Genomic DNA, 20,000 nt, shown 5'->3' with positions numbered 1-20,000 from the left:
CTTCAAGTCGCTAGAGGTCAATTAGTATTTTGTATTTGAAATACTAATTTAACGCTTCGAATCACATTTTACAAGCTTCTAGGGAGCAATTAGCGTTCTGTATTTGAAATAACAACTTTATGTGTTTGCTTTGAACAATGTTTTACAATTCACAAGGGAGCGATTAACGGTTGTGAATATTATATAAATATATACGTAAGCACATTTTACATAATTCACAAGTTGAGTTGAGTTTTATGTACGTAAACAAAAAAAGCGAAAACGCGACTAAGAATATTTAAAATTAAATAGCGCTTTACAAAATATTATTGCATAATTATGCAACGTCATGATAAGTAAAAGAAAAATGTATTGTCATGTCTAATAATAAAAATCCGTTTTTAAAGAATATTTAAAACTTTTATCTTTTCTTTTTAATATATTCAAACCTGATAAGTAAAAATTACACTTTTTTTTTTTGTGACTGAATTTCTCCCAACAAACTCATGTAATAAATAGCTTGTATAAATAGCTTGTATCATGTAATAAATAGCTTGTAACTCATGTATGTAAATAGCTTGTAAATAAAGCCTTATAGCACTTTATTTTTTTTTGTTGTAATTCTTCTCTCAATGGAGAATGCTCGTGGTTTGTGGTATTATAATTAAAAAAGCGCGATAAAAATGAGGTGTAAAAGTATAAATAATATTATTTTGATAAACTCTCCTTAAATTTTAGGTTTCATGTTTTTTAATGTAACGTACAAAGTTTTATTATTTCTTAATTTATGTAAACTCTTTTGTTCGAAAATACTTTTAAAACATAAGAACTTTTTATTTACTTTTTTATACGCAATGTGCGAGTTGCGTTTTTCACTTAATTAGTTTAGGTACATAAAATACAACTCAACCATTCACAATTCCTAATCTTACGACTAGTATTTCCTTACAACTACGAAGAGTCATAACGGAACCGTCTCATAAAAAACAAAGAACACTGATTTTATACTTTGTACACGACAAGCATTTTTCAAGTCCGACTTTACCAACGGAAGAAATTATTCAAGAAGGAAACGACATTAAAAAATATTTTCCTGCTTGTTCCTGCTGTGAGTGGAATGCCGAAAAAACAGAAATAAATTCTGCCGAAATTGAAGCAACTAAAAAAATGTATGGTAAACAACTTAGATTTTTCAATGAAAAATGGATTATAGATTACCCTTGGATTCATCTATGTCATTCCAAAAAGAAAGTATTTTGCTATATTTGCATTGGTGCTGTCAAGAAAAGTCTGGTATCTTTTTCAAAATGCGGTGAAAAATTTTTTTTAACAATTGGTTATGACATTTGGAAAAAGGTTGCAGAAAGACTAAGAAAACACGGCCTCTCATCATTTCATAAGGAGGCACAGGAAAAATTAATTACACTACGTGTAGCAGGTTTAAAAACCATACATAAAATGATAAGTGAAATGCATGATAAGCAATGCGATGAGCATTACGAGTGCTTAATTCGTGTAATTTCTACATTAAAATATGTTACTCAACAAGGCTCAGCTATTCGACGGAATGATGAAATTGAAGGCAATCTTAATCAGTTACTTTTAATGAGGAGTGAAGATTATCCACCTCTATCGAGCTGGCTGTCAAACACTAAGTACATGTCTCATGATATTGTTAACGAGATGATAGAACTAATGGCAAATTTTATGCTCAGAAATGTACTTAGTGCTATTAAATCGAGAATTTTTTCTGTAATATGCGATGAAACTCGAGACATTTTCGGTATTGAGCAAATGTCTATATGTGTTCGATCAGTTTCTGAAAATTTTACAATATACAAAGATTTTCTTGGTCTGTATATAGTTGATGCTACCGACAGTAAGTCACTTTTTTATGCAATATGTGATGTCTTATTAAGATGTGGACTAGACAATGGTGCAGGGACAAAGTTATGGTGCTGCTTCAATGTCAGGGCATCTAGGTGGTGTTGCTAAACTATTTCAAGATGATGTCAATGAAGCGATTTTTTTACATTGTTACGTACGTCGGCTCAACCTTGTTCATCTTGATGCTTGTAAACAAGTCAGTTGTATGAACGCGGGACAGGAATTGTGCCAGCTGTTGTATAATTTCATTTATTTAGCTCCAAAGAGACTGGTATAGTTTAAAAAATTACAATGCGATATACTTGACAAGGATGTCAAGCAAATCAATTTACGTGCTCTTTGTCCAACTCGTTTTACCGCGAGGACCAAATCATATGGTTCAATTCTGACAAATTTTCAAGTAATTATTTTAGATCTTCAAAAAATTTCTAAATCAAATAATCCTAACAGAGCTAAAGCAAAAAGTTTACTTGATAAATTATCAATTCAATTATATTTTGGGCTTTGTCTGACTTATGATGTGTTTGCAACTGTAGAGCAACTCTCTTAACATATGCAATCTGCTGTAGTAGAAGCTCAAACAATTGCTTCATCAATAATGTTATTAAAAATTCATATAGCATCTATGAGATCAGAAACACGTTTTAAATCATTTTTTGAATCTTGTGTTAATGAAGGAGTTAAGAAATTTGGTTGCAATTCACCTCATGCTTCTTTGCCTCGCCGACGTTTAATTCCTCGTTTTGATGATAATACTTTGAACATTCACAAATGAGTCACACGATGGAGTATTACCGAGCTCAGTATTACAAAGTACTTGATGTTATAGAAAGTCAATTAAATCAGCGGTTCCCAGAAAATTCAATGGAGTCAATAATTGCTTTAGAAAGATTATTATTGTCCACTACAAATGGTGATACGGACATAAAAGTTTTAGATAATATAAAGGTTTTCTATAAAAACGATATAGTTTGTGAAAAATCAAAAGCTAAACTCTTTCTATTTAAATCCAATAAGGAAACTTATAACATTACATATAAAATGAGCATTAAACTGGTAACATCAATCACAACTATAATTGATATGTTAAACGACTGTAAAAGAGTCTCAATAATGTTTTCTGAAATATCAAAACTTCTAAAAATTTACTTGGCAATATCATTGACAGCTTCCTTCCGCCACCCCTGACCATGGCTATAATGGTGGTGGACTTGATGGACCCAATTGTGCCAAATTTTTCAAATCTCAAAATTTGTAAAATTTGGCACAATTGGGTCCAATAAGTCCACCACCATTATAACCATGGTCAGGGGTGGCGGAAGGAAGTTGTCAATGGTATTGCCAAGTAAATTTTAGAAGTTTTGATTTTTCAGAAAACATTATTGAGACTCTTTTACAGTCGTTTAACATATCAATAAAACATCCGAAGCAGTGCATAAAAGTCTAAGCAAGACATTGAAAAGGTTTGTTGTGTCTAAAAAAGTGTCCATCATAGTAAAAAATGATCGTTGTTGAATACGATGAGGTTGTAGTTTAAAGATTTTATTTATATATTCAAAAATTACTCATGAAAATGACGCTGTTTGCGGCATTTTCATGATTATGAATTTTTTATTTAAAAGTATGGCAAGTTTTGTCGTTTTAGTATATTATTCAAGGGTAAAAATTGCAACTATTATTTCGCTAATATTTAGATTTTAAATTACATCAAAAACATTTTCACGCTCAAAAGATACGGTCAACTTTCAAACCCCCTCATTTTTAGGCGTTTAAAAAAAATTTAGAAAGGGCTCGAAAATGCATTAAAAACGTCTCTGACAATTGTAAATAAATGTTTAAAAATCTATGGAATACTTCTTATAAGTCTAAAAAGGGCCCATGAAATAATTTTTTAACTTAAGAATCCAAAACAAAAAAAAAATTACTTTTGTCTAGTTTTAAAGCTATTTTGCTCCCACTTTTTTTATAGAAGATTTTTTTTATTATTATAAGAAATTTCAAGATGTAAAGGACCTTTTTAAGAAATTGACGATTACGCCCCCTTCCCACTTTGAAAATCGTGTCGTCGGCCCTGCATGAAATACTAACTAAAAAAAAACTGTAAAAATAACTTCAACCGAAAATCTCAAAAAAAGAGCATTGAATCTAGTTTGGTTAAAGTGTCACATTTTTGCAACAGAAATATAAGTTTGCCATATCTGGTAACAAAATGAATAATAATTAAATTTTAATTAATGAATTATAAAAAAAACGTATGAACTTCTGAAGCGTTTTATACAACAAAATCAATCTTTACTTTTTATATACCACAGTACTGCTTAATATTATTATTATTTATTTATTTATTATTATTATTATTTATTTATTTATTATTATTATTATTATTTATTTATTATTATTATGTATTTCGCCATAAAGAAAATATTTACAAAATTAGACTCGAATAAAATGATATACACGGCTGGGGCAAGAAGAAGACAAATTCAGCCTTATCGCCCAGCCCCTTCAAAAGAAGAACATGAATAACGAAAAAAAATTATTGCCGTTATCGCAATATAATATATGCATAAAGTACATATATATATGCAAGTATAAATACTTTTTATATATATAGTTTTTTGTTTTTTTTTTAATTTTATTTATTAAGATTTCGAATTTAATAAATAAATAAAAATGCGATAAAACATGAACATCAAAGAAAGGTAAAGATTCAGATTAAAATCAAAAATAAATATGAGCAAAAGTAAACTAAATAACAAGTAAAAAACAAGTGATTACTCCTTTACTTGATTACTCCTTTGCTTGATTACTCCTATTTAAAAGTTTCAGAAAAAGTTTGTTGTCAATTATCAAAAGTTTATTTATTTTTTTTTTTTTTAAATTGATCAAGCCAAGAAGTTTTTTGTAACTCATTATCTAATAGCGTATTCCCTAATTTAGGTCCTCTGATTGCAATCGAGAACTTAGTCGCAGAATAATATGTTTTTGGTTGAATATAATTGTTACTTGAAAATCTTGTTGGGTATAAATGATTTATTTTTTCAAAAAATGAGTTGAATAAAATGGGTGCCGTTTTATCATCTACTTTGAACATAAACATAAGAATATGATATAGATTAAGTTGAAATACTTTGAGTTTTTTCAATTTATTAAAAAGAATTTTAATGTGTGAGAACGTATCCAATAATTCTTACAGCGTGTTTAATTAGAAGCTTTTTGTTTTATATACATGCTGCACCAAGCATTGTTGGCGTAATTTAGATAGCAAATGAATAAAAGAAAAGTAAATGAATTTCAAACAATTTTGTTTAAGCGACTATTTTTCTTTGTATAAAAGGCCTATATTTTTTGAGATTTTATTTTGGATTAAATGTATCCTTCCATATTACATTTTCATCTAAAACTACACCTAGAAACAACAAAGAACGCTCTTTTTTGACATAAGAGTTATTATTAATAAAAAGCTTGGGAAGTTTTAAAGGAATGTTGTCTTTATCATGAAGACGATGGAAGAAAGTATATTGTTTTTTCAATATTTATGGACAATTTATTTGATATAAACCATTCGCTTAGTTTTGCAAGCTCTTCGTTCACTGTTGCAAATAAAATATTACCATCTTTATTAGAATAAAATACGTTAGTATCGTCGGCAAATAAAGATATTGAAAAATTTACTCAAGTATACAAATGAGAAATAAAAGCGGTCCTTGAGTTGATCCTTGTGGGACTCCGCAGTTAATTGTTATTAAATCTGTTTTTTCGCCATCATATAAAATGTATCGTTTCCTATTCTTTAAATAACTCTTAAACCAATCTTAGTTAGAATTTATGATACCATAATTTTTAAGTTTATATAGGAGAGTATTATGATTACGGTATCAAACGCTTTGCTTAGATTAATAAAAACACCTAAAGTAAATTTTTTTTCATCAAAAGCTTTAAATATTTCATGTACAAGATTAATTATTTCATGATCGGTCGAATGACCGGATTTAAATCCAAATTGTTTATTGTAAAGAATATTATTTATATTTAAGAAAGAATAAAGTCTATTATACATTACAAGCTCCAAAATCTTGGAAAAACAATTAAGAACTGAGACCTGTCTGTAATTGGAAATAACAGAAGGATCACCTGTTTTAAAAGTTGTATAACTTTATACTGTACAAATCGAGGTATCACTGAAAAGATTTTTTAGTACAATTTAGATTCTGCAACGATATAAAATGTTGCGTGCAACGTCGTAGTAAATCTTGACAAACTCTACTTTTCTAACTCTTTTGTTAATATGAATTTGTTCTCGATGATGAGAACAAAAAATTTAAAATTTCTCTAAACTCATAATTTGCATACTTTGCAAGATCTTGTAAGTTTTCAAATCCAATGGAATTAGCTTGTTGGAACCAGACATCCATTAATCAAAAATTATTTTTATATATGGCATAATAAATTTGGTGTTAAAAGTGTCAACTTGTTATTAAATGTGAACTGCATCAAATACTTTTTATATAAACTGTACCAATATATATATATTTAAGCTACACCAAGCTCAATTTTGTATCTGCTACAATCTTGGCCTACTTAAATTTAAAAAAATTGTATCTAAGTAGACCATGCTACAATCAAAATAAATGCAGCTTGTTTATATGTGGTTTGAATTTAAAACATTCGAGTTCTTTTACAACTTGTTTCAATTATATTACTAAACTCTTTACTGCAAAGGCTATTTACTTAATAATAATAAGACATGTAAACTGATAGAGATAACCGAAACTATAAATAGATCAGTGATAATAAACATTACTTACTGCCCTCTTTCAAAGTTGTCTCTTCCTGAAGATTCTAATTCCTTTTCCTCAGAGACGCCCTTTGTTCCGTAGAATTTTACAAATACTCGAGCATCTGTTCCTGCTCCAAACCTATCCCCAGTATATGTGGTAACAACATATCTGTGTGCTAAAGTTTACAACTATTTAATATCAAAAACTAAAATTTGTTAATTATCATTTGCAGGATTTTTTATATACTATATGTATTAATAAATGCTTGATTTTTGTACATTTTTAATTAATATCCAAACAATAATGACTTAATATCCAAACAATAATGACTTACCGTTGTTAAGCATTACGCAAAGACTCGAAAAGAATAATACAATCCAACGCATGTTAACGCACTTTTAACTCGTTCATAAACAAGTATTCATAGTCTATTCTATTTTCGAGTGACTATAGTGCGACCTCAGTCAGGTTTTTTAAAGAAACAATTTTTTTTTTGTTATGTTTAGGTGTCTGCTAATATTTATTTACGTATTACGGTACGTTGTCTTTTTATATAATACCTTTGATATCACTGTTTTTAAATATAAAAAAATAGCCCCCAATGCAACACAGTTACCAAAATAATTAACAATACAAATGACATCACTTTAATTTTTCAAAGCTTTTAATCCTCAAAATCATTTTTAAAGAACGTTGTCAAAATGGTAACCTTTCTTCTTCCTCTTCGATAAAATCATTCCCAAAAATCTTTTTGCCAACTTTTTTTATTTTAAAATTAAATTATTTTTGCAAGAAGCAAAGCAACTTGCCGCCGCACTCATGGTGCGTGTAGTTTAACCATTTCCTGTAGCAACCATGCGTAAAAAATACCCATAAAGTATAAGACGCACAGCGACTTGAGCTTAACGAACCAATGGTTGTTCACCAATAAAAGGGTTCGCATTAGTTTATTAAAACATTAATTTCAAACTGTGCATTAAATTAAAAACTAAATTAAAAAGTAATTAAAACAATCAAAACAATTACAACAATCAAACGTTATTAATAAGAACTTTTCAATAATTGTCAAATCAAACAGAACAAATAAAGCTACTTGTAATCAAACAAACAAAAAGAAAGTTATTAACGCAGGAATTTCAATTTTATCCGAGGTTAAATGTTTTGTTTTTACTAAAATCTAAGTTTGGGTATTGAATCCTGAAGTCAGTCGTAAGAAAAATCTGGTAATTTTAATTTGATCTCTAGCTTATGAATAAATGTAGATAAAATGACTGGAGCTCTAGTTGTAAACATGGCACGTGCAACGGTATCTAATTTACAAATCAGATACTGTTAGATAAATTTCTGGTTTGTATATACATGTCTAATCTGCTACATATATATAAATCAGACTTGCTTGAAGTGGAGAAATAAAATGTAATGGGCTGGTTTTCATTAAGTTAAAAATAACATCCCGCCTGATAACAGTTATATTAAGAGGTTTATTAAAAAGTAACATGAGATAGCAACCCGCCTCATTTTGAGCGCTGCTGTTACATATATAACATATATGTAACAGTGTCTGTTTATGCATATTTAACATATGCATATGTAACAGCATATGCATGTGTAACAGTCCGGGTCTTTTTTACTAGATATTTACCTTTGATTTTCTCAGCGCGGCAAATAATTAAGAGAAAATTTTTTAGAGAAAATGTTTAATCTTAAAAAGCAGATATGGACTACCATGTGACACAAGCGCATAGTTTTTATTAATTCAATAAATACAATGCAAATTAAAACAATTAATAACGAAATTTTATCATACTATCGGTTTTCAAAACTAAATTGGGTAAATTTTGTATTCCATTTCGAGGTGCTTTTTTATGAAACAAAATTTTAAAACATTTTGATATTCTTTAAGAGTGGAACTTCTCATTTTATACAAAATTAAAAGATATCATTCTCTCAATAGAAAATATAGTTTTATATTTTAAAATTATTTGTGTTTTATTATCTAATATTTATGTATATCTGTTGTCTTTATTTGCGTTTATACGTACTTAAATGATATATTTATAAGATAAAATGAGTTAAAATGGGGGTACTTAAGAATAAAACACTAATTAAGTCACAAAAATAAACAAAAAATTCTAGTAAAACTATAATAAAGGTTAGGTCAAGTTTAGGATCATTACCCTGCTACTAGTATCAAGTAACCCAGTACTACTTGTCCCATATCTTACTGCCTTGCAGGGTTTGCTTTTTCCAGCAAAGACAAAACTTCAAACTTTGTGTTAGTTCTCAGAGAGGCTGATACCATCAACAATTGTAAAATATCAGAGCATTAATAGTGCTATAATGCGCATAGATAGTGTCCCTGTTAGTGCTTTTGGTGAGCTTTGTCGAGGCCACATAAAGAGCCCTAAATTACGACTTTGGATCAACTAGCGGGACTAAAACAGTAGATTAGATCATTGTTTGGGATCCATCGCTCTATCTATGAAAACATATGAATTCCTATCTCTATATTTGAATCACTTAAATTAAACCATGCCCAAAGTAACCCAAAATATTAAACATAAAAAATCATCACAACCACCAAACTGTTCCAATTATTGTTCACAAATATTTGTGGTATTTAAAGTAACTTTCCATCAGTTTAATTTTACCTCTTGCAAAATTCACCGGACTTGCTTACTCTTTGTGAGACTAATTTAAGTTCCACTGTTTCTTCTACAAATCTCAGTATTGACGGCAACTACCATTTGATTTGCAACAACTCCGATAGTCACATGCTTGACCTGGCGTTTAGTTTACCAATCTGTCAAGAAATCAGGTTTGATTTCCCGACAATTGATTTTTTCACACTCTGGCTATTATTTTTATGTGTTTATGCTTAGCACCTCTTTACTCACCTTTATCTTTGTTCTTTATTGTTCTCCTTTTTCTCATAAATGCACCCTTTTAGATGTAATTAAGATAAATAGTTAACTTTGTGACTCGTTTCCAAACAACCCTAATTACTACTTACCTTCACACCATGATTTGTATCTTGTCTTTAACCTCAGCTTATGTTCAGTTTCTCTTTGTTTTCCTTTAGATGGTTACGACCATGCAATGATCTCTATAAACTTTTCACCACGTACTTCTTCTTGGAACATCTTTAACAGTGTTATTAAAAAAGGTTAGTCTAATATTCTATCTGTTTTTCATGGGTCTGATCATATTATCTCTCCCAAGAATAAAGCAGAACTATTTTCAAAAAACTTTTTATCTAATTCGACTCTTGAATTATATGGACATTCTCTTCCTGTAATTCTGGTTTAAACAGGTTAATCCATTGTTAGACATTCAATTCACTCTGGATTCCGTTGCTAAAGTCATTTCTCAATTAAACTTTTCTACGGCTTGTGGTCTGGACAAAAATCCTGTTGTCCAGGCTTAAACACAGCCTTACAAAATACACCTTACAAACATAGCCTTAAAAAAGTGTTCTCCAGAACTCTCTTGAATTCTCTCTAAACTGTTTAATAAGTGCGTAACTGAATCTTTTTTTCTTGCCTGATAAAAAACAGCATCTGTGGTTCCAATTTTCAAAAACTCTGGAACATTCTGACCCCTCCAATTATCGTCCGATCAGTCTTCTTTCTGTTATAGCAAGGTCTTTGAGTCTTTGATCAACAAATTTCTCACATTCTATCTTGAGTCTAAGAAGTTACTGTCAGACAATTGATACGACTTTGATCATCTTGGCCTACAGCTGACTTACTAGTTGCTGTAACTAAAAGTTTCTATTGTGCATTAGATAGAAGCGACAAGACAAGGGTTATTGCTCTAGAGTTTTCAATAGCCTGGCATGCTGGTTTTCTCCATTGACTTGATTCATATGGTATATCTGAGACAGTTTTTGTGATCAAATCTTTTCCATTTCCAGTAATTTCTGGGATACGCCAAGGTTTTTAATCTTAGTCCTGTATTGTTTCTTTTTTACACTAATGATATTTCTGGCAACCCTACATCTAAAGAAGCTCTGTTTTCTGACGACTTAAGTTTGTACTCCTGTCTTGAAAGTAACTCTTCTCTTTTCGATTGCTTAAAACAATCTTGAATCTGATCTCACTTATGTAACGGGCCTTGCAGTGGCTTGTGAATTTTAACTGCAACAAAACTCATTTATTTACTGCAATCAATTATAACAATATTGTAGACATTATCGACAATTATTGTCCAATATTAATGAATGGTAAATCTTATAAGGTTTAAAAACGCATTGTAAGCATAGCTGGACTTGCTTCATCTGCCATGCTTGAACCCCTCCCTCATTGTCGTAAAGTTGCATTTCTTTTACTTTTCAACAAATACTATCGTGGTCACTGTTCAAAGGAAAAGTTCCATTAACCATAACTCATTCTCTCTTGAATCGTCTTTCAGCAAAGCCATATCCTTTTACTGTATCTGTCCCTTCATGCTATAAAAACATTTTAATTCGTCTAGTTTTTATCTCTGCACTTCAATCCTTTAGAACTTTCTTGCATTTTTATGGTCTAATATTATCACATAATACAGTTCAGAAACAATATATATATATATATATATATATATATATATATATATATATATATATATATATATATATATATATATTATATATATATATACATGTATAGTATATATACATGTATAATATATATACATGTATATATATATACATGTATATATATATATATATATATATATATATATATATATATATATATATACATATATATATATATATATATATATATATATATATATATATATATATATATATATATATATATATATATATATATATATATATATATATATATGTATATATATTAGACCATTTTAAAACTGTATATATAAAAAAAAAATTTTGAACTTTATTTGGGCTACCCTTTGATTTAATGTGGTTTGTGGTCAGGAAAATTAGTTCAAAATTGCAAACTTTAATAATGTGTTTTAGGGACAGCTCAATTAACTTTACTTTTTAACAGGTCCCTATTATTTTGAAAAACGAAGTTTTTTCAAAAGTATGTCATGTTGGGTCTTAAAAATAGCGAAATTATATAAAAACTTCAAAAAAAGAGATAATTTCATACTACAATTATTATTTTAGATTTAATTGACAAAAACTATGGTTTTTATAGCTTTCTATTCACTCACTGACGAGTCCGCATTTTTTTTTTGTGGAGGCCAAAACTTCACAGCGCTTTTTGAAGCAATTCTTTTGATCGTACAGCCCTGAAATTTTACAAATAATCTTTTGCCGACTAACAATAGCTATATTTGTTACATTTGATTCAATAAGTCTTTTAGATTTACGATGCCCCACCTCCCCGTTGGTTAGATCTGGAACTCCGAAAAAAATATCGGAAACCGAGAGGGCATCAAAAAGTGTTAAGTATCAATATAAATTTAATTAAAAATTTTACAAATATTCCACTTGTTAGTTTCAGACAAAAAAAAATGCGTCCAAAAAAGAACAAATACATCAACCGAGAAGAAGACCCAACCAACATTTAAATTAATAAAAAAAAATATGCTCCAAATATTTTTGTTAATTATTGTATACAGAATTCAAAATAAATTTTTATTGAATATTAATCATAATCAATAAGTTTAATAATTCAATTTTATCAAGACTAAAAAGTAGAAAATAAAATAAATAAAAAAAACTTTTTAAAAATAGCTTTCTATTCAATCGACTAAAAGGTAGAAAATAACTTTTTTCTGTTTCTGGTACTCATGGAAATCATGTACTTAGTAATAATCACTTTTGTAAAGCCAATACTGGAAGACATTGAAGGCAATTCATGTACGTATGTAAACAAACAAACTCATCGAAGTAAAGGAATAGAAAGTTTGGCGCCTTTTAAGTCAGATGCTTTCAAAATCAAATTCGTTTTAAATGTAAATAAAGCTAAAGGCGCCAAACTTTCTATTCCTTTACTTCGATGAGTTTGTTTGTTTACATACGTACATGAATTGCCTTCAATGTCTTCCAGTATTGGCTTTACAAAAGTGATTATTACTAAGTACATGATTTCCACGAGTACCAGAAACAGAAAAAAGTTATTTTCTACTTTTTAGTCGATTGAATAGAAAGCTATTTTTAAAAAGTTTTTTTTATTTATTTTATTAAAACTAGAAATAAAAAAAGTACATTCTTACAAGTTTTTAATAAAAATAAAACTTGTTTAATTTACGTTTTATAAAACAATTATTACTTTTGAAATTTATATATTATTTTACTTCTTTTGAGTACCAGGTTGATCTACTTTTAAGGAACTTTTTTTTTTTAATTTTAGGACCCCATTGAAAAGTAAACTTAATTGAGCTGGTAATAAATATTGGAATAATGCTTTGAAACTTTAATGATTTACTTTTTTTCATCAATTAACAACATTTAAACATCTAGTCACTTAATTATTAAAAAATATTTTTTTGAACTGGTCTAATATATATATATATATATATATATATATATATATATATATATATATATATATATATATATATATATATATATATATATATATATATATATATATATATATATATATATATATATATATATATATATATATATATATATATATATATATATATATATATATATATATAATATATATATATATATATATATATATATACTTGTTGTTCAACTTTTGCAATAGTTTAAAAATATGTACAACATAAACAAAAAAAAATCTATTTAGGATACAGTAAACTCCCGGTTGTTCGAACTGGCACTTGTTTGAATTTCCCACTTGTTTGTAGCTGTTTTCATTCCCCGTAAATTTTCTTTATTAAACTCATGCAAATATCCATCAGTTATTCGAACCTGCAGTTCTTCGAAATTTCGTTTATTCGATGTGATTTTTTGCTCCCCTTGACAAACACCCCGTCAGCTATTTGAAGTTTTTTTCTGGCTCAAGATACCATTGCATTGCATTTTGAGACATTTAACTTTATAGATCGTAATCAAAATATATGCTTATATGCATAGATATATACGTATATATATGCAAAAAAACGTAAAAAGATGTTAAACGCAGTGCCGTGAAAATTCCAACATGGCACCTACGCGAAAGTGGTCAGTATTGATAATTATAGAAAAATGTAGCCAAAAAGTTTAATGTTCCTCAAACTCTTAAACTTACTGGATTAAGCATAAAGTAGACTTTATCAGTTAGTATGAGTCTGTTAAAATTTGAAAGTTTTGTGATTTCGATTTTTAGAAAACGATTGAGAAAATTTAGCATATTTATGATATTTCCATTTTACTATCTATTTTTGTTAAAACGAAATTTAGTAGACGTAGCGCTTAGTTAGTGCGTTTGTCTCAAGCGGTACAGGACACAAACATGTTTTCCGCCACCGGTAAAGGAGTGAACTTCTTAGTTAAATGTTATTCCTTAGTGCTCCGTATTAAGACCGTTATGACCTCTTGGAGCACCTAAAATAAAATAAAATTTGTTTGTTACTTGAAATAAGTCACTTTAAAAAGGGTTTTCAGTTATTCGAAGTAAATTCTTATTCCTCTAGGACAGGCATGTCAAACTCAATTTGGTATGGGGGCCTCTTTAGCCTAAGGAAATATTATAATGGCCGCTCAAGCTAATACTTATTTTTCTTATGAATGAAGTGTAACTCTTCAACCCAAACTGTCCTTTTGCTAAGGTTTGAAGTAAACAAGACTATAATTATATTTAAAATCTACCAAATCACTGCAATATTATTAAAAAAAGTACAGAAGTTTAATTTTGCATTATTTATTTCACACAATAAGAACTCAATAAAAATAAACAAGGAGTATTTTGTAATAATAATAACAAACATAAAATTTTAGATTTTCCAGAAATTTGACATCTTTTATTCGCTGAAAGCTTAATAAGGTCTGGTTTTATGTTTTGGCTAGCTACCACTTTCATTATGGAAGACAAATGTTCATCAGTAAGCCTGGACCTCTCAGGGGTTTTATTTTGTTTCATGTGCGAAAAAAGTTGTTCACAAAGATAAGTACTGCCAAACATTACACATATTTGACAAGCAAATTGAATCATCTTTGGAAATTGATGTGGCGGTAAAAATGAATAAAATTTGGGTACACCAACATCAGTAAATTGTTGTTTGAGAACAGAATCACACTGAAGTTCAATTAATTCCATTTGCAGATCTTCTTCCACTTTTTCAATATCAAAGTTGAATGGTGAGGTGAACAAAGCAAACTTTGGTTCACATTTTTTGAAATCTTGAAACCTTACTTCAAAATCTTGTTTTATATTGTTTATATTTTTTGAGTAGCTGCTGAACATAAAATTTGGGTCTTGCAGCTTTATAGACTTGCACGTCTCAAAATGTACCAAATTTTCTTGTTCAATTTGGCGTTCCCAGAGTAAAAGTTTAGTTTGAAAAACTCTGACATTATCAAACATTGTGGTGACCAATTTGTTCTTTCCTTGCAAAATAATGTTCAGATCATTCAGGTGTTTTGTGATATCAACTAGAAAAGCTAAATCTTGAAGAAACTTGGTATTTTTTATATCTGAAATATCTTGCCCTTTTGTTTCCAAAAGTATTTCAGTTTTCAGATGATTGAATGCTTTGAGTACTTTGTGACATGATAACCATCGAACTTCAGTGTAATATGGTAAATCCTCATATTCGCTGTCATTTTCATTCAACAATGAAGCAAACTGACGATGATTTAGTCCTTTTGCTCTTATAAAGTTGATAACAGATGCTATTCTTTTAATCACATAACCCAGATCAATTGTTTTTCCGCATAATACTTCTTGGTGAATGATACAATGAAAATTGTATTATTCTTTTTGCTAATTTTCTCATTTAATTTACCAACAAGACCTTTCTTTAAACCAATCATAGCGGGTGCTCCATCAGTAACTATAGACACAAGTTTAGTAATCGGAAGTTCATACTTGTCCAGTGTTTTTTCAATCTCCAAAAAAATGTCTGCACCTGTTGTTGTACCATGCATTGGAATCAACTCAAGAAGTTCCTCTGTAATTTCATATTTGAAATTGCAACCTCTGATAAAAACAGACAACTGAGCAACATCTTTGACATCTTTACTTTCATCAACACCAATTGAAAAGGCCTCAATATCCTTGCAGATTTTTGTTAACTGACTTCTCAAATCTGTTGCTATGTCATTAACACGCTCAGCAACTGTATTTCTTGAAAGGCTTATGTTGTTAAAATCTTTTATTTTTTCAGGGCAAAGAATCTTTGCAGTTTTAATTAGGCAGTTTTTGATAAATTCACCGTCAGTGAAAGGTCTGGAATGAAATGCAATTAAATGTGCCAGACTATAACTTGCTTTGACTACGAGTTCATTTGATTTGTTCACAAAATGAAAAAGATATTTTGTTGCTTTTTTAGTTTGACTTTTAGTTCATTTAATTTGTCTACCCTTTTATCTTTTTGATAAATTTCAAATTTTTACTGATGGGTTTTATAGTGCCTTTTGATATTGAATTCTTTCGGCACACTAACTTTTTGTTGACAAATCAGACAAATAATACTTTCATTAATGTTTGTAAAAAAGTATAGCACTTCCCATTTTGATTGAAAAATTCTTTTTTCATCTTCAATTTTACGTTTTCTGCTTGCACTTGGTTTTGAATGAGACATTTTATTTTTAGTGACAATAACCAAAAAACAAAAATAGCTCAATGGTAAACAACAACAACAACAAGATAACAACTAATCTATTAGGCCGGGTGAATAAAAAATAGCAATCGCTTTTCCTTAGCGTTTTTCGAGTAATTGTTCAGCTTTACGTAAGCAAAAGTTTGAAATTTATAAAAAAAAAAGATTTATATTAAATCTTTATTCACGTAAAGCTGAACAACTACTCCAAAAACGCTGAGTAAAAGCAATTGGTTTTTTATATTCACCCGCCTTATTTTCTCATATCGATTGTTAAAATTAAAATATATCGTCATAATTTTTTAATAATTTTTTATGGTTTTAATTTCAGAGTTTCAATTTTAATAAAAAATTAGAAAATTAATTTAGTATTCATGTCCTTTTTTAATAAAGGAGTTCAGAAAACTATTTATGATTTTTTTATTGTTGTTTTTAATAAAACATTTTTGAAATGCATATCTGCGGGCCGCCATATGTAATAAGATGATTAAAATGTTGGGGGCCGCCATAAAAGGTCTTGCGGGCCGCATGTGGCCCGCGGGCCGCCACTTTGACATGCCTGCTCTAGGAGATTCGAATAACCGGGAGTTAACTGTACTTAAATTTTCTATTTAAGTAACATTCATGGAAACACTATGGAAAGTTTTTTTGTATTCCAATTTTCATATTTTAGTGTTGACTTTAGCTAGCACGATCGAATCGAGACATTTTTCATTTTCTTTAGACACTGAAATAATAATAGCGCTGATCTCTTTTCAGGTATCATCAACAGAAATATGACAAACTAAACTATTATAGAATTTGTTATTATGAAGATCCCATATATGCTAGTGTTTGCCAACTCTTTTGACACACTTACGGTAATAGACAATTAATAGTTTTTACGCTGGTTTGCACTCAATCGTGGGACCGACTATGATAACAATGCGTTTTAACGCTGTCAAAAACAGAAAGGTCATTTGACCTAAAAAACCTACCCCAGTTATGACTACAGATTTAATACATTGACGAAACTTTTCCATGTAATTACTTTCGCTTTTATTCGCGAATAGAAGCGATAGTGTTTTTAGAAGCAATTTTGTTTTTAATTAATAAACAATTTTAACTATCCACAAAAAAAAAATTAAAAGAAAATTAGATATTTTAAGCGCTCGGAGTCAATCTAAATAAACCAACAAAAAAATTACCAAATAAAATTTATAAAGATTCTGTACGCAAACACAAAGATTTCATAAAATATTATTTTCATTCAAACTAAAAGTTAAATGAAATGAAAACAGCAAACGCTGCTTCACTGTAGTTGTTGTATCATTCACTGTAGTTGTTGTATCATTCACTGTAGTTATTGTATCATTCACTGTAGTTGTTGTACCATTCACTATAGTTGTTGTATCATTCACTGTAGTTATTGTACCATTCACTGTAGTTGTTGTATCATTCACTGTAGTTGTTATCCAAAAAACTTCTAAAATTTAATTTTAATTTAAACTGCTTGTCGTAAGCAGATCGGACGGAATAGCTGTAAGTTTTTCATAACAGAATGACTATATTAATAAAAAATAAATGCAACTCGCATATTAACTATATAAATAATTTCAAAAGGATAGAATTTTATTGCAAGTTATTCTACTAAATCCGATTATTACATAAGGTACTTAGGCTAATTCATGTTTTAGTGACGGTGACTTTCAGCACAGCAAAGCTCGACTCAAATTATTACTTAGTGCTAAAGACAACATTTCAACGTGATCTTTTTCATCATCTGAAACAACCTAAATGTTAAATGAATTAAAAAGTATATATATAAAAAAAACTTAAATGAATTAAAAAATATATAGAAAAAGTATAAATGAATTGATATATATATATATATATATATATATATATATATATATATATATATATATATATATATATATATATATATATATATATATATATATAGGGTTTGGTTAGGGCAGGCAGTCTATCATTTGAGAATAAAAAAATTAAGTTTTTAAACTTTTTCTGGTCTGGTTTATTAGCGCTCTCTGCAAAACTACAGTTTATGGAAGAAACTTTTCGACTATAATGCAAGACTATTTGTGATTTCTTACTCTGATCATTAAAACTGAAAAACGGCAGTTACTTTAGGTGATGATAAAAACATCATGTAATAACTCAAACTTAAATATTACACAATTCTATATCACTATGCTGTGTAAGTTATTATTTTTAGCAGATAAATAAACTATTATATAATATTTCTAATATGTAAAGGTTTCTCGCGTACTTTCAAAGCCTAAAGAGTGTTATTAAAGGAACAAACAGCTAAAATGATTAATATATATATATATATATATATATATATATATATATATATATATATATATATATATATATATATATATATATATATATATATATATACAGTGGAGAAAATAGAATTAGCCTCACCATGTGCTGATCCAATATTTTGTAAATCTGTAAGCAAGTTTGTGCGGTGTATCTTTTGTATCCACACACATAATTATTTTTACAAACAACAACTTTATAGATTATAATATAGCATAACTAAACTGCGGTACATTTGATAAAACCATAAAATGTATAATACTTGATATTTGCGGTAACAAGTAGAATTAGCCTCATCAATAATTATTTTCAGTTTACTTGTATATTTGGATCTGGTGATACGCATTTGTGACTTGATTTTTTGTTTTTATTTGTAAGTTAAACAAAGACTGTGAAATCAGTGCTCATAAAGTTTTTAACATTTGGTTTTTGATATCTTAATTTGAAATGGGACGTGGTAAGCGTTTAACGAATGAAGAATTAGCAGTAATCAAAGCATACAAAGATACAGGCTTATTTAATTGGGAAATTGCAAAGAAAATTAAAAGATTTCCGAAAGTGGTTAATAATTACTTCAAGATTGGCGTTAATTATGGAGCTTATAAGGAAAGTGGCGGCAAACGTAAAATTGATAATCGTACTAAACGAGTTATTGTACGTCGTACTGCTACTAAGCACATGACTAGTCTCAAGTTCGTGCTGATTTACAATTACTTATATCTGATCAACGAGTGAGACAAATCTTACATGAAGATCCAAACACAGTTTGGAAAAAGCGTAAACCAAAACCAAAACTTACTGCTCGTCATAAAGAAGTTAGATTACAATTTGCAAAAGAACACGTCTTGGCAGGAAGATTGGCATCAAGTTCTCTTTAGTGATGAAAAAAAGTTCAATCTAGATGGTCCTGGTGGCTATCAATATTATTGGCACGATCTTCGAAAAGAGAAAGAAACTCGAATGAGTTGTAACTTTGGTGGTAAAACTGTTATGGTTGGGGGGCTTTTTCCTTTGTTGGAAAACTTCCGCTGGCATGGATTTCAACAAAAATGAATTCACAGGACTACATTTATTTATTAGAAATAAGTTTGCTTCAACATGGTGAGGAATTGATGGGTGAAAACTTCACTTTCCAACAAGATAATGCTGCTATTTATAATTCAAAGCTTACAAAAGCTTGGTTTAGAGAAAAAAATATTCACGTAATGGAATGGCCCGCATGTAGTCCAGATCTTAACCCAATCGAAAATCTATGGGGAATATTTCCTAGAAAGGTTTATGAAAATGGTAAGCAATTTGAATACACCTTGGAGCTGAAAACTCGTATCAAAGAAG

At 29.0% G+C, this 20,000-nt stretch overlaps 3 protein-coding genes across 8 annotated transcripts in view; all 3 read right to left on the bottom strand.

Annotated features, from left to right (window-relative positions):
- Positions 1-7,471, bottom strand: part of LOC100200237 (uncharacterized) — a 30,100-nt gene extending 22,629 nt beyond the window's left edge. For 2 of the 4 annotated variants that reach the window (XM_065812346.1, XM_065812347.1), the window contains exon 1: positions 1-269. This exon is cut by the window's left edge and continues 108 nt beyond it. Coding sequence is in view for 2 of the 4 variants with exons in the window: in XM_065812345.1 (XP_065668417.1) it covers positions 6,675-6,822; positions 6,982-7,033 (200 nt within the window). In the remaining 2 variants the exon portion in view is untranslated. Of the gene's footprint in view, positions 270-6,674; positions 6,823-6,981 lie in introns of those variants that run through there. The other 2 variants (XM_065812345.1, XM_065812344.1) reach the window with 2 other exon arrangements.
- Positions 7,472-14,276: 6,805 nt separating this feature from the next.
- Positions 14,277-17,865, bottom strand: LOC136087974 (general transcription factor II-I repeat domain-containing protein 2-like). The gene is made up of 5 exons (XM_065811609.1): positions 17,844-17,865; positions 17,617-17,796; positions 15,516-16,004; positions 14,497-15,453; positions 14,277-14,356 (listed from the first exon to the last, which is right to left on the bottom strand). The coding sequence occupies exons 1-5, from the start codon at positions 17,863-17,865 to the stop codon at positions 14,277-14,279; spliced, it is 1,728 nt and encodes a 575-aa protein (XP_065667681.1).
- LOC101235932 (nuclear pore complex protein Nup85) overlaps positions 17,518-20,000 on the bottom strand; it is a 57,264-nt gene continuing 54,781 nt past the window's right edge. For all 3 annotated transcript variants that reach the window (XM_065812341.1, XM_065812343.1, XM_065812342.1), the window contains one exon: positions 17,518-18,103. In XM_065812341.1, the coding sequence (XP_065668413.1) occupies positions 18,020-18,103 (84 nt within the window). In that variant the 3' untranslated portion in view covers positions 17,518-18,019. The remainder of the gene's footprint in view (positions 18,104-20,000) is intronic.

Source organism: Hydra vulgaris, chromosome 12, assembly GCF_038396675.1.
Source record: "Hydra vulgaris chromosome 12, alternate assembly HydraT2T_AEP".
Taxonomy (NCBI): Eukaryota; Metazoa; Cnidaria; class Hydrozoa; order Anthoathecata; family Hydridae; genus Hydra; species Hydra vulgaris.
The sequence above is the reverse complement of the archived record's forward strand: the minus strand, read 5'-3'. Positions and strand labels throughout refer to the sequence as shown.

Bases quoted from the DNA above. Each gene is read 5' to 3' on its own strand.
- LOC136087974 (XM_065811609.1), bottom strand. From the start codon at position 17,865: ATGAAAAACTTACAGCTATTCC. The intron at 15,454-15,515 runs GTAAATTAAATG...TCATTCACCAAG, and splicing joins TTTAAAGAAAGGTCTTGTTG to AAGTATTATGCGGAAAAACA. The intron at 14,357-14,496 runs GTTTGTTATTAT...ATATAATTATAG, and splicing joins TGGAAAATCTAAAATTTTAT to TCTTGTTTACTTCAAACCTT.